General features: G+C 34.9%; 1 protein-coding gene across 1 annotated transcript; it reads right to left on the bottom strand.

Moving 5' to 3' along the window:
- Nucleotides 1–7,809: 7,809 nt before the first annotated feature.
- LOC121986314 (26S proteasome non-ATPase regulatory subunit 1 homolog A-like) lies at nucleotides 7,810–14,596 on the bottom strand. Its single transcript, XM_042540195.1, has 14 exons — nucleotides 14,344–14,596; nucleotides 13,815–13,878; nucleotides 13,538–13,643; nucleotides 13,343–13,454; nucleotides 13,094–13,262; nucleotides 11,787–11,921; nucleotides 11,374–11,717; nucleotides 11,153–11,288; nucleotides 10,724–10,972; nucleotides 10,394–10,614; nucleotides 9,905–10,163; nucleotides 9,388–9,620; nucleotides 8,798–9,314; nucleotides 7,810–8,410 (listed from the first exon to the last, which is right to left on the bottom strand). Exons 1-14 carry the CDS (start codon nucleotides 14,481–14,483, stop codon nucleotides 8,075–8,077), a joined length of 3,021 nt encoding a protein of 1,006 aa, XP_042396129.1. The 5' UTR covers nucleotides 14,484–14,596; the 3' UTR covers nucleotides 7,810–8,074.
- Between the last annotated feature and the right edge of the window lie 1,419 nt (nucleotides 14,597–16,015).

The following is a 16,015-nucleotide window of genomic DNA, read 5'->3' as shown; positions in this document are numbered from 1 at the left end:
AACACCATCAAGATGGATACTGACATTCTTACAATCTACGAGCAGAAGTTACCTGCATTATGTTCTTATTTAAAAAGAGGACTAACATTATATTTTGTCTTGTCGGATAAAAACTCTCTATGTTCTTATTTAAAAAGGAAAAAATAAGAAGAGAAGGACGTCCATCATTAATGAGTTCATGTTCTTATTGAAAGAGGGAAAAAAAAAAAATACAGATAAGGGCGTCATCTCAGAATATCACTAATGAGGGAGGAAAAAGGTATAGTCAGCATGAAGAAAAGAAAATGACACGGAATATTAACGAGAGGGAAAAATTACGAGATCATCGACGGTTAATATTTTTTTGAGACATATAATTTAAAATAATAAATATAAAAAATAAATGAATGATATAAAAATAATTTAATATTAAAATTGAATATTTTGTTAAAATAAATTTAAAATATTAAAAATTATGATCATAAATTCAACGTTCTCTTAAAAAATTTGAATCAAAATAAATATAAAATATAAAATATAATTGTCCCAATAAAATTGGTGCCCTAAATATAGATCTTAACAACCTATACCTTAAGTCGGGTTAAGTCTTCATGAACTCATTCAATAGAAAATCGCAAGTAATAGAACGAATTTTTCATAAGTATGATTATAAATTAATACTACAAGTTAATTTGTTACCATGCATAGGCGCCCGGACTCCTTCTAGACTCCCGGAGCTGCCACGTCAGTAAACGATTAGATCTGACCAACAGACTATAAGAAGTCCTTCTAGACTGCAAGTTAGTTTTCTGTAAGTACCCCGAGTTGATTTTGATATTGTCAACTGAGTTAAGTTAGGTCTTGTGTATGTTTGATGCCTTGTATATAAGTGTTGCAGGAACTTAGAAGCACAAGAAGTCGAATGAAAGATTCAGCTAACGAGAAGGAAGACACGGGAAAAAATCGACAGGCTCGGTACATCCGAGGGACGAGGTGCTAAGGAAGAGTACTGGCGAACGAGAAGGAAGCACGCGGCGTTTCTAAGAGACAAGAAACCAGAGCGGAAGATTACTCGAATAGAAGACCGGAAGATGGGTTCGGGTGAACCCAATTCTAGATGACCGAAATCATCCAATCGAATGGAGCCGAAATATAGGAGAAATCGGGCAGTCAACTCGGTGTTGACTGTTCAGGCACCTAGACCATGTTCGGGCGCTCGGACCCCTGGGCACCATAGGGGCGGCTACTCGATGAGCTGTTGAGTGGGGGCACGCCAACCACGCCCGATTGCCTAGACTAGGATAACTTCTTATCCGCTAGCTGTTTGCCAACTGTTGTCGATGTGAATAAAGTTTTATCCACGCACAGGCGCCCGAGCTCCTTCTAGACGCCCGGAGCTGCCACGTCAACAAACGATCAGATCTGACCAACAGACTATAAATAGAGTCCTGGTCTTAGTAGTTCAGAACAACACTTATAAACGAGTTATGTACTTCAGTTTCTAATTTTGTTCTTCACGTTTTTGAGCTTTCAATGTTGTAAGAGACTACTCCGTCTTTGACAGAAGGAGATCTTAGTGAGCTGCATTTGCCTTTGATTAGCAATCTACTGATTGCAAACCAAGTAAATATTCATACCTTTTCCTTTATTTTATGCATTTAATTTTCTATTTCTTAACAAATGTTTGTCTAACTTAGTCCAAAGATTGAGAAGGGTTTGAATTTTTTTAGGGCAATTCACCCCCTCTTGCCAACTGCAACACTTCAGAAGGACTAACCGACATTCAAAGCACAAGAATGGTCAGATCTAGCATCCACCCACCAAAATTCAAGGGAGACTTCACGAACTGGAAAAGGAAAATGAAAGGATTTTTTAAAACTGAATTTGATATTTTATTAATGATTAAGTATGATTTTGTATCACCCTATGATTAAAATGGCGATGAGAAAGAAGAAAATCACTAGACCAAGAAAGAACAAACAGACTTCATGGTCAATGGTAAAATAGAGTTTTATCTACTAAGCATTTTGCCACCACAAGAAGTTAATTGCATCAGACCCTACGAGTCAGCCAAAGAGCTCTGGTAAAAATTCTTAGAGTTACACGAAGGAACCTCGGAGGTGAAGTTAGCAAAACGAGATTTGCTCCGAAATCAGGTAACCAACTTATGAATGGAAAAAGGAGAACCGTGGCTCAACTTCATGCGAAGATAAAAGAACTACTCACCGGACTCAACAACCTCGAAGAAATAGTAATGAATCGAGACTCAATAAGGTACGCACTGAATGCATTTCTGAGAATTGCTGAATGGACATCAATCGTAAACGCTTATTATATATCCAAGGATCTAGAGGTAAGTAGTTTAAAAAATTTATTTTCTACCTTTGAACTACTCAAATCTAGATGTGTAAGGATCAGGAAGGACAACGAGCCAAACAATAACGGCGCCCTAAACATGAGAAGGGTCGAGTCAGACACCAACACATCTATCGACGATGACGAAAAGGCTTATGTGGTAAGAAAATTCTCAAAAAAAATTAAAACTAATAAATTCAATAAGTCTCAAGCTAAGATGTCTACAAGGAACAAAAGACGAGTTCGATGTTATAGCTGTAATGAAGAATGACACAACAAGGATGATTGTCCAAAGCTGAAGAAGAAAGAGCCAATTAAATTGAAGTACAAAACCTTAAAGGCAACATGGATCAGCCATCATCAGAGTCCGAAGTTGAAGAGTATGTCAGACTAGCATTGGATGGCAAGTTATCAAGAGGAGAGCATTGACGAAGAGGAGCTACTTCAGAGGAAAGCAGCAGTGAAAAGAGAGAGTCAAACTTCAAAACTGACATGATAAATGAGGAATATCTACTTCCTCTCAATCAATTTTACAAAGGTATTAAGTCCATGTCTAAATCATTATGGTAATTAAAATATAAAAATAATAAATTAAAAAAAAAGGAAATTAATGAATTAAAAGTTATTTTAGTAAAAGTATGCCCATTAGAAGAATATGAGAAACTAAGGATGAAAATAATAGATTAAAAGAACAAATAGAAAATCTCAAAGCTTCTACATGTTTTAAGCCAAACATTTCAGGGTATAGAAATTATAGAGGGCTAAATTGATATTTTAAATATCAAAATGATCAAATTTAAAAATATCATAAAAAATATTCCAAAAAAAATCCTTATTAATCCAATAGATAAAAATTTATTTTGGGTCCTTAAATCATGCTTAGTTTAAATAGATGATTATGCATGTATTTTAATTTTATTTGCAAAAATAATTTTGTATACTTACTATCCATAATTTTTGTTACAATGTTTCTCTATGTTGCAGCAATAAATAATTTGTTCATATAAATTTTTTTGATATTTTTCATTGATTGAATAATTTTTTATGAATTTTTATTGAAAAATTATAATTTTAAATTTTAGGAGATTTATTTTGAAAAACCTGATTTTTTATATAACTACCGTTATATTTTGAACATTAAAAAAAATAGCCAGATTTTAACGATAGAAAACTATTTTTAAATATTTAATTTTAAAATTAATGTTATTTGTTTAAAATATTTTTCGTTCCAGTTTTCGTTTAGAATTTCTTATTCAATTTTTTTTAGTAATAGAAAGTTGGTTCTCTGTCTAGAAATATTTTTTTTCAAAATTTCCTACTCTTTAATAAAATTTCTATGGATTAAACACTTAAAAACTAAGTTTTAAGTATAAAAATTCATGAAAATTGATTTTTAAATTTTTGTTACTGTTATTCATTTTGTCTTTCATACTTTCAGAAGATTTTTTTTTTTTTATCAAAATCTACTTTTTTACATTTAGCTTGGAAAAACTGTGCCTCTGTACAAAATAAATTATTTCTGTTAAAATACTTAGATTTTTTTCATAAAATTTTTATTCGAATCCACATCCTCCCGTTGAACGTTAAGGAAAATTTTTAGATTTTTTCAAAGCTTTAATCTAATTTTTAAATTAATTTTGTTTAATATGTTATTAATATTAGGAAATTCAAATATTTGAAGAAATAATTTTAATAAAAATTTCTTCACATTGGCACCTGCTTCCTTAACTCCATAGAAAACTTTCAAATTTTTATTTCTCTATTTATTATGGTTTTTCCTAATTTTGTTTTGATGTGATCAAAGGGAGAGAAAAAGAGTTTAAGTTTAGGAGAGGTTATATTTATAATTTTGTAGTTTGTAAAATTTCAATTTTTATTGTCAATTTATTAGTAAATTCTATAATTTTATCCTCACTCTAATTTGATTTGATGCACATGGTATGGTCAACTAAGTTAAGTTAGGTCATGTGTGTATTTGATGTCTTGTGTCTAAGTGTGCAGGAACTTAGGAGGACAAGAAGTCGAGTGAAAGACGCAACTAGCGAGAAGAATGACACGGGAAAGAGTTGACGAGCTCGGAGTATCCGAGAGACGAGGTACTGTGAAAGATTATGTTGATAGACGAGAAGGAAACACGCGACATTTCCAAGGGACGAGAAGCCGAAACAAAAGATTGCTCAAGGAGAAGGCCGGAAAATGAGTTCAGGTGGAGGAGAAACTGAACAGTCAACTCGGTGTTGACTATCCAGGAGCTTGGACCCAGGGGCCCGGACTGGTCTGGGCGCCCGGACCCCCCCCCCCCCCCGGCAGGCACCCCAAGGGTGCCTCCTCGACGAGCTATTGAGCGAGGGCATATCAGCCACATTCGGGCGCCCAGACTAGTCCAGACGCAAGGACCATGATACTTCTTATCCGCTAGCCATTTGAAAGTCATTGTCGACGTAGATAAAGTTTTATCCACGCTCACGTGCCCGGACCCCTTCCAGACGCCCGGAGTTGTCACTTCAGCAAACGGTCAGATCCGATAAGCAGACTATAAATAGAACTCTGGTCTTAGTAGTTCAACACAATACTCGTAAATTAATTTTGTACTTCAGTTTCTAGTTCTGTTCTTCACATTTCTAAGCTTTCAACTTTATAAGAGGCTACTCCATCTTTGGTAAAAGGAGATCTTAGTGAGCCGCGTTTGCCTTGGATTAACAATTTATTGATTGCAAATCAAGTAAATATTCTTACCTTTTGTTTATTTTATGCATTTAATTTTATATTTTTTAACAAATGTTTGTCTAACTTAGTCTAAAGATTGAGAAGAGTTTAAATTTGTTTAGGGTAATTCACCTCCCTTTTGTCGACAGCGCTAAGATACCTACAAACATGACAAAGTGCGGCACCTTGGTATGTTGCTTAGTAGGGTATCCTCGCCTCAATCCTTGCATTGCAAAAGTTGATGATAGTAATAATAACTGGTAAAGAATGGATGTCCTGACCAAAATGACAAATTAACCAAAAACTATTGACAAAAGAGAATAAATGAATATGCCAAAAAAAAATGTCTCGAACAACTTACCATAACAACTATCAAATTAAACAAGATACATTAAGAGAAAGGTCATCAATGTATTATTGCAAAAACAACAAAACAAACATCCAACCAACGCATGCGCATTCTTAGACCTTGACCTTCTAAATGGGACTTTTAATAAAGGAATACTAGGTTTCTAGGCTACCCATCATAAGTATTTCTCGATTTACTCTGATAATCAATAGAAAACTTCTATGGGGTTGGATCGGTCCCTCAGACTTAACGTTACCGAACCTGATTAATCATTCTTAAACCTAAACCTAGACTAGATCCTAGACCATGTAGCAACCTTTTCAACTTCCACCTCTTCCACTCTCCTTTTTTTAGTTTTGCAGATTTCTTCCACTCAGCATCTAACTTTTCTTATGGCTTATCCAGAAAGTTGTTGATATCCACCATTTTCTACCGTCACCTCTTGAATTTTTGCTTTATATTTCATCTTTCTTTTGACATGCTTGACAATTGTTTTAAGAAATCTTGGAATTTACTTCTCACCTCCTCTGGGTTGCTAGCATAGTAAAAAAAAAATAACAATAATAAAGTGATTTACCGTTTGCTTTAGTTTTTTGAATGAAGGTGGAGGAACGGGCAAGGCAGACACAGGGTCGGGTCAAGACATAGGTCATTAAGATCTATACCTAAGACCTCAATATTACTGGAGCATTGATTGAATAATTAAGTAGATATTAAAAAAATTAAATTGGGTCTCATTAATTACATCTTATCAATTAATTCATTATTTTTATTTATCCTTATTTTTTTATTATTACAATTAACTAAGATTTTATTTTATTTAATCTTATTTCCTCATAATTGCACTTACCAAGATTTTATTCTATTTAATTATATATCTTATAAAACAAATAAATTTTTTACTTCTCAATATCTCTAAAAAAATACTAATTATTCTCAATATCTCTTCTCCTCTCTCGCCGATAATATTTTTTCCTCACTCTTTCTTTTTCTTCCTCGATAATATCACGAATCAGATATTTTTTTTTATCCAGACAACGTAAAATAAATGCTTAATAAAGTTTTATTTACGTTCAACAATGTCATTATATATCTTATAAAACAAATAAACTTTTTACTTCTCAATATCTCTAAAAAAATACTAATTATTCTCAATATCTCTTCTCCTCCCTCGTCGATAATATTTTTTCCTCACTCTTTCTTTTTCTTCCTCGATAATATCATGAATCAGAGATTTTTTTTATCCAGACAACATAAAGTAAAATGCTTCGTCAGAAAAAAAAAAAATTAAAATTAAAATTAATAAAGTTTTATTTACGTTCAACAATGTCTGAAAAAGATTAAATAATTTAACTATATTAAAAAAAAAATCTAGATATTAGCTAGAAAACTAAATTTTATATAAAAATAATATTTTATTTTTTAAAAAATAAATCAATTTTTTTAAACTAGTCATTCTTAATCCCAAATTCAAATGAAAAAAACTTAGCAAAAAATTTAAAAATATATTAAAGGGTTTTATTTTTATTATTATTATTGCCTAGGGCCTCGGGGAATCTTGAGACGGCCTTGGGCGGGCACATCGTCATCGTCGTCCATTAGGTGGTGCATTTAGGGATGAGTAAAATTTTAATTAATCTAATAAGTTTAAGATTCAATTTGATTAACCCAATAATCCAATTATATCCAATAAGATTAATCCGTGATCTTTTTAATATTGAACTTTGATTATATTCCTAACCATCCTCTCTTCAGACGAAGAATTGTCATTAATCAAAGTTTAAGATCCGAAACTAATTTCAAATTTAAAACTTAGACCCAATCTAATATAAAACAAACTTCAAATTGACGTGGGTTCTTGTAATATTGGTCTAAAATCACATTCTAAAGACAAGCACTAAGTAACATTTAACAATATATCATGGCTATTCAAGTAAAGAGATACGACAGTAAAGAGAATGTCATAGATCCGACTAAATCTACATGTGACTATTATAATGTATGACCATAATATTTAGATTATACTGTAGAGCATACGGCATTAATATTCATCACTCGGTTTAATTGAAAGATCAAACCGAACAAAAATTTCACTTCGCCAAGAACAATCATTCATATGTTGTCCTTGTAGGGGAGCCGCTGCTACTATTTGGGATGCTATTGTTGGACTCGATCACCATGGAACTCAAGAGTTAGCAACTCACGACCATCATTGTTGCTCGCTCATTTGATGATGACGACCATACATTTAAAGGGGAACAGCTAACAGGAGAGGTCAGTCTAGAAGACATTTTCGACAATTGTTTCATCTACCTTCTTTTTCCTTCAATAAGCAAATATCGATCTACTAGATTCATACCAAGAGATTTTCATAAGAACAATTCATGCCACATTAATATGCCGACAAAACAAAGAACTAATGAGTTACAAATGCGCACAAAGCAGATAATTAATGAAAATTATGTGTCCTACCAATCACATGGTCCTCCATGACAAAGAGCTAAAGGGTTCTTGGTTGTCGAACAATTCTAGTGGTGTTCCTTTCACCGATGAATCCCACGAGCATTCCCAAAAATATATTGACAACAGAAGAAAACAAAAAGGATGAAACGGAAGTTGCGTTTTGAGGCTAAGCCATGGACTATTGTTCGAGCTGTAATGTATTTGAACAAGGTCATGATTTGATCAACCACTGTACTCGAATGCTTGTGGCGGCTGAGGCTCATCATCTACTGCCATCGCTGAAGATCCAGATCCCTGCTGACCTGTCGAAGCTGCTCCAGTTACTGCCGCGTTGGGAGGTGCTGTTGTCAGTGCATCTGAAAGTGTGAGTACCTCCGCTTCAGAGGGTTGCAGATCCTTCAAGAGGACAAATCCGGAAGGCGCTAACTTGACAGGTATATATCTGCTTCCCTCAAGGAATCTGATGTATTTTTCTTGGGTAGGCACGACCCTTGCTGGATTTGTCAAAGTCTCGTAAGACAGTTCGGGCTCCAATTTCTTTTCCACAGCAGTCTCCACCTAAAATGCAAGAACAAATTTGGGTAAGTTATAACTATTTTTCCTCATGGAGTTTTAATTTTTTTTGCATACAAAAGGTGAAAGTGAAATCTGACAAGCTGATAATTTTAAACTCCAACGTTTGTTCCAAAACAATTTCACATAAAAAATGAGGTTAACCTTCTTAAACATTAAACAGCTGTCTAATGTACACTAAGTTTTTGAAGTTGCTCTGAGTATGACATTAAACCTGCTGGAATTGACTCGACAGGAACCAAAGAGACTTCATATAAAATTTTAAAGATTGATAATTGAATTTTGAAGGGTTCCAACAGAATGAACCTTTATTTTGTTGCATTAACACCATAAAGATGGATACTATCATTCCTACAATATACGAGAAGTTACCTGCATTGCATCAGCATCCTTCTCAGTAGATTTACTAGGCTTTGTAGAAGCTGAAGCACTTGAGGCATCGTCATTTGACAGCTTATCCAGAGAGCCTTTATGTTCAGTGTCCTTTTTCGCTCTCGATTTTGCTTTAGCTGCTGTTGACAGAACAGCTGTAGGCATTTTGACTGCTGAAATTGAGGTCGGAGGTGTTGTTGGGCGAGGGTACTCGAACAGCGAAGGTTTCGCATTCGATAAGAACTCAAATTTTGGAACTTTCAGATCATAATTAAGTCCGATAAAGGCAGTTGGGGAGAACGCAAGGCTTATGAAGTAGAGAAGGGGATACCAATACCAAAACTGGCTAAATACAGCCAGTCCAACTACTGCTGTGATTTTATCATGCTTTGTTTTAGACAACAGTCTAATGGTTACGTTCCTTCCACCAGCATCAAGAATTCCAGAAGCCAATATTGCACCCATCTTGCTCATTGTATCTTCATGCTTGTCGAGAATTATTTTCTCTAATTGCCGCCTACATACATCAAGAAGATTTAGAACATATCAGACTCTTCAACACAAGTCTAAAATAGACCATCAACGAGTACCTGAACGTTCCAACACGAGAGTCACAGGATTCATTAGTTTGGATCATAACCATGGCCATAGCTATGAGAGCTCCTTGGCGGACAAAATCCACAACATCAGATGTTAGAGGCTCAAGCAAAGAAATGGCCTCACTCAAACCAGTACCAGCACAAGAAATGCCAACTGCTAAAGCCGCACCATAACGAACATGAGGATTATAAGATTCAGACAGCAAGGAAACAATTCTTGGGGTCTGCAACATCCAAAATGTTATGACTACAAAGTATTATAAATAAGGTAATAACAAGTACATTAGGGATATCAACTACAGACAGATTGACTTTAACATAAGCACAGATTAGCAGTAAACATCATTAATCAGTAATAAATGTGGGTGAAGGTGAAGGGCCAGAACCATGATAATTTGCAAGCACAATGTCCTGCAAGTAGTTAAATTTACAGAGCAAGGGCTTCTATCTTTGTGTCCAAGATCAATTAAGAGAGAAGATGCTCATTTAAACAATTAAAATAACTTGCCTGTTCAGGTTCGGAGTATAAAACAAATCCAAGAGCCAGTACAGCTGTCCTTCGCACATCATCACTTACATCTGAGACAGCAAAGTGAAGCAACTGATGGATGGCCTTGTTGTTTGCTGTCCCCCTATAAGCTAAAGCCAAGGCATACATGCCCCCATAACGAAGTATAGGATCCTGATCCCTTGTCATTTGTTCAATCAAAGCATCCGCCCCCTCCTCCCTTCCATAAACTGTCAATGCAATTCCAAGAGATAAGCCCCTGCAAAGATGAATACAGATTAGCATACAGCTGATGCAATTTATGTAACAAAAAAAGATTCACTTGGCCTGATTTGAGACTCACAGAGCATAAACATGACATGTCTTAGCAGAATTAAGATTTGTTATGAAAAAGCAAAAACAGATATAGATACTACGGGAAAGAAATAGATGAACTAGTTAGACAAACCAAATCATATCATTTAAGAAACCACACAAAAAAACACTTACCGAATGATCTTTTCATGTTGTGTATCGTGTGCATATGCAAGCATTTCACCTGCCTTCTCACTTGCAGTACCAACCATAAGCAGGCCCATGCTGATGCCAGCAGCTTCACCAGCCACAGCATTATCTGTATAGAGCACATTTTTAACATCTTCATATATTTCCTCATCTGCTGTTCCTAAAGCTGCCAATCCAAGGCCTAGGCATGCACCATGCTGAATAACCTGTAGATATAGATTATTAACATATCTAATGAGACGGGTCAAAAGATTTGGTGCCTGCACTGATGAATTTCGAATCTAGTGTTTGAAGAGTATTGCAAACAAAAGGCACCTCAGCATTAGTATTCTGTAAGCTTTCACGAAGAAATTGTTTGATGCCTTCTCCGTGGTTAGCATGAATCAGTCCTAAAGCAAAAAGTGCACCACCTTCAGAATATGGACTACCACCACCAACAGCACCACTTTGAGGCAAATACGGTGCCATCAGTGACCTTCCTTGCTGCAGATGACCTCTGTGAATAACTCCTAGTCCAGCGGTAGCACTGAACTTGGCCCAATTTGTTGCTCTGCTAAGCCATTCCTACCAAGACAGAATCAAGAAAATTGACACTTAAAGCAAATGCAAAAACATACAGAGAAATTATGATATACGGTTGTGCTGGAGTTTTCTTTAATCAAACAAGATGACTCAATCAAAAAAGATAGATCAAGCAAAAGAAATCAACAGGATCTCAGTGGCATACACTAATATATTTCATACCAGATTTTCTCTAAGAAAAGTGTCAACAGTTGTTCCAGCATGCATTATAGCATTGGCACATATTGTTGCACTGTGGCACACACTGTTTCTCATTTCCACCGACTGCTTTATTGTTTTAAGAATCAAAAGGTCAGACCTATCAACAGACACAAAGATATCAATTTGCATGTGAATGGGCAAACATCACAATGATATCAATAATGAAAAATGTTAAGTGTTACCTATTCTGACTATATAAGAATTGTAGAGTCAATTGAATTGATGTTTCTCCAGATAATATTCCTTTTATCTTTGCAAGCCTTTCATTATGTGTGGTGTCCACTTCATTGATATTTTCTGCAGTCCCATTAGCAGCATGTGATTCTTCAATCATGTGAACATCATCTGCACTTGCACTAGCATTCCCATTCTGTGAATTTTGAGTGGATGATACTTGGTCAGGGCTTCCATGATCAATAGCTTGAGATTTGGAGTTTGATAAGCGGTTCACAACATTTAATAGGAATGCCTGGTGTTCATTTTCCACGAGATCAAAAGCTATCTGAAATGCAAGAAGTGCATCCTCCTATACAGAAAAATAAATCACAATGTCAGACTTGCAACGAAGGACAAAAATAACATTATAACTAAATACCTTGTTCCCTGATAGCAACCGCTCCAAAATGGTCGCAACAGCTTCTGGTTCATTCAAAAACATAAGACACTGACAAATGCTTAAATAATCAGGAGAATCCAACCTCTGATATATCTTGATCAGTAGACGAAGAACCTGCAATGTTAAAAAAAAAAAAATCAATTAGATAACTTATCTCATATCCCTTTGAGCAGTGCATTGTCACCTGAAATTCAAAATGAATCTCAAGACTTGTTATTCAACAGATCAGAATTTGTCTTCACAGCAAACCAACTCTCATATGGGAAAAAAAGGATTTCTGCTTTGTCTATGCCCATGCAATTCAATTTCTTGTCAAATGAGTGAAAAACAGACACGTGCATTTTGAAGCAAAGGTCATATATTTGATACAGTGAGGATGTTACTATACTTCATGCTACCATGCAAAATGACGAGTTTTTTCATAACTAACCAATCTATCAAATTAAGTGCCAGAACCTCTCATACATATTTTCATGGTACAAGAATTGGGAAAGCAATTCAAGCAGATTGATCATAAACAACAAATTTCCAATTAAAATTTCACAGTTCATGCCAGAAACAAAATGATATAGATTTCTAAAAGATTTTCACTTCACAATCAAACAAAAGAACCAATATGAAACATTATGGAACAGAATGTGCTCCTAGGATTCTACAAAATAATTAACAGCATATTGAATGTAGTTAAGCTCATGTGTGTGTATTGAGACTATATATCACCAATGAGACCAGATCAAATTTTGATTAAGAAGCCATGTTTGCCAATTTAAATATGCATACATTTATTTGTATACTATCTCTCTGAAAATTTATATCATTAAAATTGCATTTTTCTTATCAGCATTAATGTGCTATATGAGGCCTCCTATATGATCTTCTCTCTCCATTGAACTCAATGCAATACTACATCATAACATCACCTGAAATATTCAGATGTCTTTGATAATTTTTTTAATACATTTAGAAATTTCTTTGAACTCCCTTGGCCACTTACACCTTCAACTTAATTAAGTCAATTCTTCTAACTATGTATTGACAGCCCTTGAATATGTTCATGCCATCTTAACCTATTTTTTCCTCATTTTATCATTTATTAGCTCTTCACATAATCATTCTAGTGTAGTACTTTTATTTAATATTTCTTTTACCAAAGCATGGAAAAATGAACCTTGTAAACTAGCATCAGATTCCATATTCAACACAAATATAGAATCAAACTGACAGATATGTTATTGTAAGCACATGAATGAGCTTATTAGAAACTTAATGTACAAGGATAACATTACCTCACAGCGGTATTCCCTGTGATTGACAAATGAATGTGAAAGCGTTATGCAATATGAAAGTGCACAATGAACATTGTCACTTTGGGCAATTGCTTCTTCAAGCTTATCTAGCCTCCTACATTCAATTGACATTCCCATGGCTTGCTGGTATTTGCCATCGGAAATGCACCTGAATCAACAAAATGTATTAATGATTTAATAATAGACAGTAATAAACAAGTATCAAATGTGAAAATTTTCCTAACATACTTGTCAAGCATCCTTTCCACAATGGCCTCCAACCTTGGATCCATTTGAGATTCATTTTTACTTGTTTTCAACGCTTTAGACTTAAGAGCAGCATACTCATCTAGTGCTTTGGCTAAAATAACAACAATCTGAATCAGACCTGAAAACAATTGGATGAGAAAAATGCAATCCAACCATTTGGCCAGAATCATATACCTAACAGAGTATGCGCATAATCAGAATCTTCTGATACATCAAATAAGGATCCCGCACCAAGGGCATAAGACAATGAGTCATTAAGCTCTCCGAGATAGTAGAACACCTTGTCAGGAAAACCAAATTAGAACAACTAATAGGGGGAAAAACTAAAATGACAAAAGTTAAAAGTCAGTAGCAACACTTTGGCACCAAAATTTAATTTGTAATAGCAACCAAGACAACGCCAAAATTTAATTTGTTAAAAATAATAAAGAAAGAGGGATCACAGCATTACCTTAGAGACAACCAACGCAGCTAGTTGCCTCTGATCAAATTCCTCGTCTTCATATAAACTTTCACTGAAACATATGACACCAACTGAGTCATACTGTTCGCAAAATTTAGCATGAAATAAAAAAAAAAAAAACAAAAAGCACGGTAGGGAATTATTTCTCGGCAACTAACTATCCTCTAAGTTACATAACAATCACACACTTCCAAGCTCAAATGCAGTTCATAATATTTTTTTAAAATACAAAACATGAAAACCAAAATCCTAAATTCGACCAATTGTCAAAAGAACAAAAATTAGGTTTGGAAGCCCCCATAGCACCTTCCCTGATCAAACCCTCCAGCAACTGTCTGAAGATTAAAAAAAAACAAAACACCAAATTTCAAAAATAAGTAAAGGACAGACCTGATGGAACCACCAAATCTGTAACCCATACCAAAGCCCTAACCTTGACATGAGCGCCACGAAAATGAAAAGAAAAATCAAGAGCAAAAGGCAGAATGAGAGGGGAAAATAGAGCGAGGAGGCTCACATGGTGGGCACGCTAGTGGAGATCTCGGGCCAGAAGAGGTGGACGAGGGAGTTGAGCTTGTCGAGGGCGTGAAGCTTAAGCGCCGGGTGCGGCTCGTGGAGCATCGCAATAAGGCCGCTCGCCGAGCTCACCACCGCCATCTCCGGACCTTCTGATCGCTAATCGCCGGGGTGCCGTCGTAGATCGCAAGGGAAGGGAGAAATCGCTTTTACTTGGAGAGTCGGCAACCTAGCGAGGAGAGAAACTCTGTCGATCTGCTTGGATATATATATATAGAAACATTAAACACTCTTAAATAAATAATTAAATACGTTAATATTCAGAAAATAAAATAAAATCAAATCAATAAGTTATAATCTTTGTCAAGGAAAAATAATAAAATTTATTTTTAATATATATGGATGGTGGATATCAAAAACTTATTAAAAATCTGGATCCTTTAAAGTCTAAAATTAAATTATATTAATATTTTTTTTATTATTTACATCGAAAATAATCCTAAAATTTATTAATAATTTCCACATAAACATCTTATATACTTGGCCGTATTAACTATAATTTACCAGAACATTCTATAGTATTAATAAGAGGAGGAAGGGTTAAGGATTTACCCGGTGTGAGATATCACATTGTTCGAGGAATCCTAGATGCTATCGGAGTAAAGGATCGTCAATAAGGGCATTCTAGTGTGTTGTAGATTCTTATCCAAGACTTGTATCATTTGATGATGTCATGTGAATCGTTAGAAATAGTCTCTTGTAAAAAGCAGGGTAAGGCTGCTTACAATGGATCCTTCCCCGGGATCCCGCATGGCGAGAGCTTTGTGCACCGAGTTACCCTTTTTATGTGAATCGCTAGAAACTTGTGAAGTGTATGGCTAACCCAATAATGAAAGTTTTGTAAGGGAACTGGAGCATACTACCATGAGACAAAAGATTAATCAAGGATCTAGAGTTTAAAATTTAGTTGTACTGTATTATTGAGAATTTTTCTCATTAATCAATCAGAGATCCAGAGTTCAAGACTTAACTATAATGTATTATTGAAAATTTTTCTCATTAATCAATCAGGGATCTAAAGTTCGAGATTCAGCTGAGGCATATTATTGAGAATTTTTCTCATTAATCAATCAGTAATTTAAAATCTCTTTAGTCTCACATCTTAGGATTGACAAGCAGAGAAAATTTTATAAATACCTTAGGTCGGCAACATTACACAACAAAGTATGATATATTAAATTAATCTTTTATAAGGTGAGTTTGTTATAGTAGCTTGTTGCTGGGATTCTCGAGCATCACTCTTGCATTGCACTATTGCATGGGGTTGGCGTACCCTTACACCATTCTTGAGCATTACTCTTGCATTGGACTATTGCATTGATCTGATGCACCCTTACACCCTTACCCAATTTATGGGTGATCTTTTGGCTAAGATTAAGTGTAGTGTTTGCCTTTATAAAATTTACTTATATTATATTACACACGCAATGTGTTTGCACGATCGCTAGCGCCACTCTTACATTGTATTATTGCATGGGTCTGACGCACCCTTAATTTATGGGTGATCTTTTAGCTAAGAATAAGTTTAATATTTGTTCTTATAAAATTTACGTGTATTCATACATTATATTACATACGCAAGACGCTCGTGCCTTATGAGACCAACGCTCGAC

Source organism: Zingiber officinale, chromosome 5B (genome assembly GCF_018446385.1).
Source record: "Zingiber officinale cultivar Zhangliang chromosome 5B, Zo_v1.1, whole genome shotgun sequence".
Classification (NCBI taxonomy): domain Eukaryota; kingdom Viridiplantae; phylum Streptophyta; class Magnoliopsida; order Zingiberales; family Zingiberaceae; genus Zingiber; species Zingiber officinale.
This window is presented reverse-complemented; position numbering and strand designations above follow the sequence as displayed.

Coding starts and splice junctions, on each gene's coding strand:
- LOC121986314 (XM_042540195.1), bottom strand. CDS start 14,483: ATGGCGGTGGTGAGCTCGGCGAGCGGCCTTATTGCGATGCTCCACGAG. Junction 13,455..13,537: donor TTATGCGCATACTCTGTTAG/GTATATGATTCT, acceptor TTGTTATTTTAG/CCAAAGCACTAGATGAGTAT. Junction 8,411..8,797: donor AGGATGCTGATGCAATGCAG/GTAACTTCTCGT, acceptor CTTGCATTTTAG/GTGGAGACTGCTGTGGAAAA.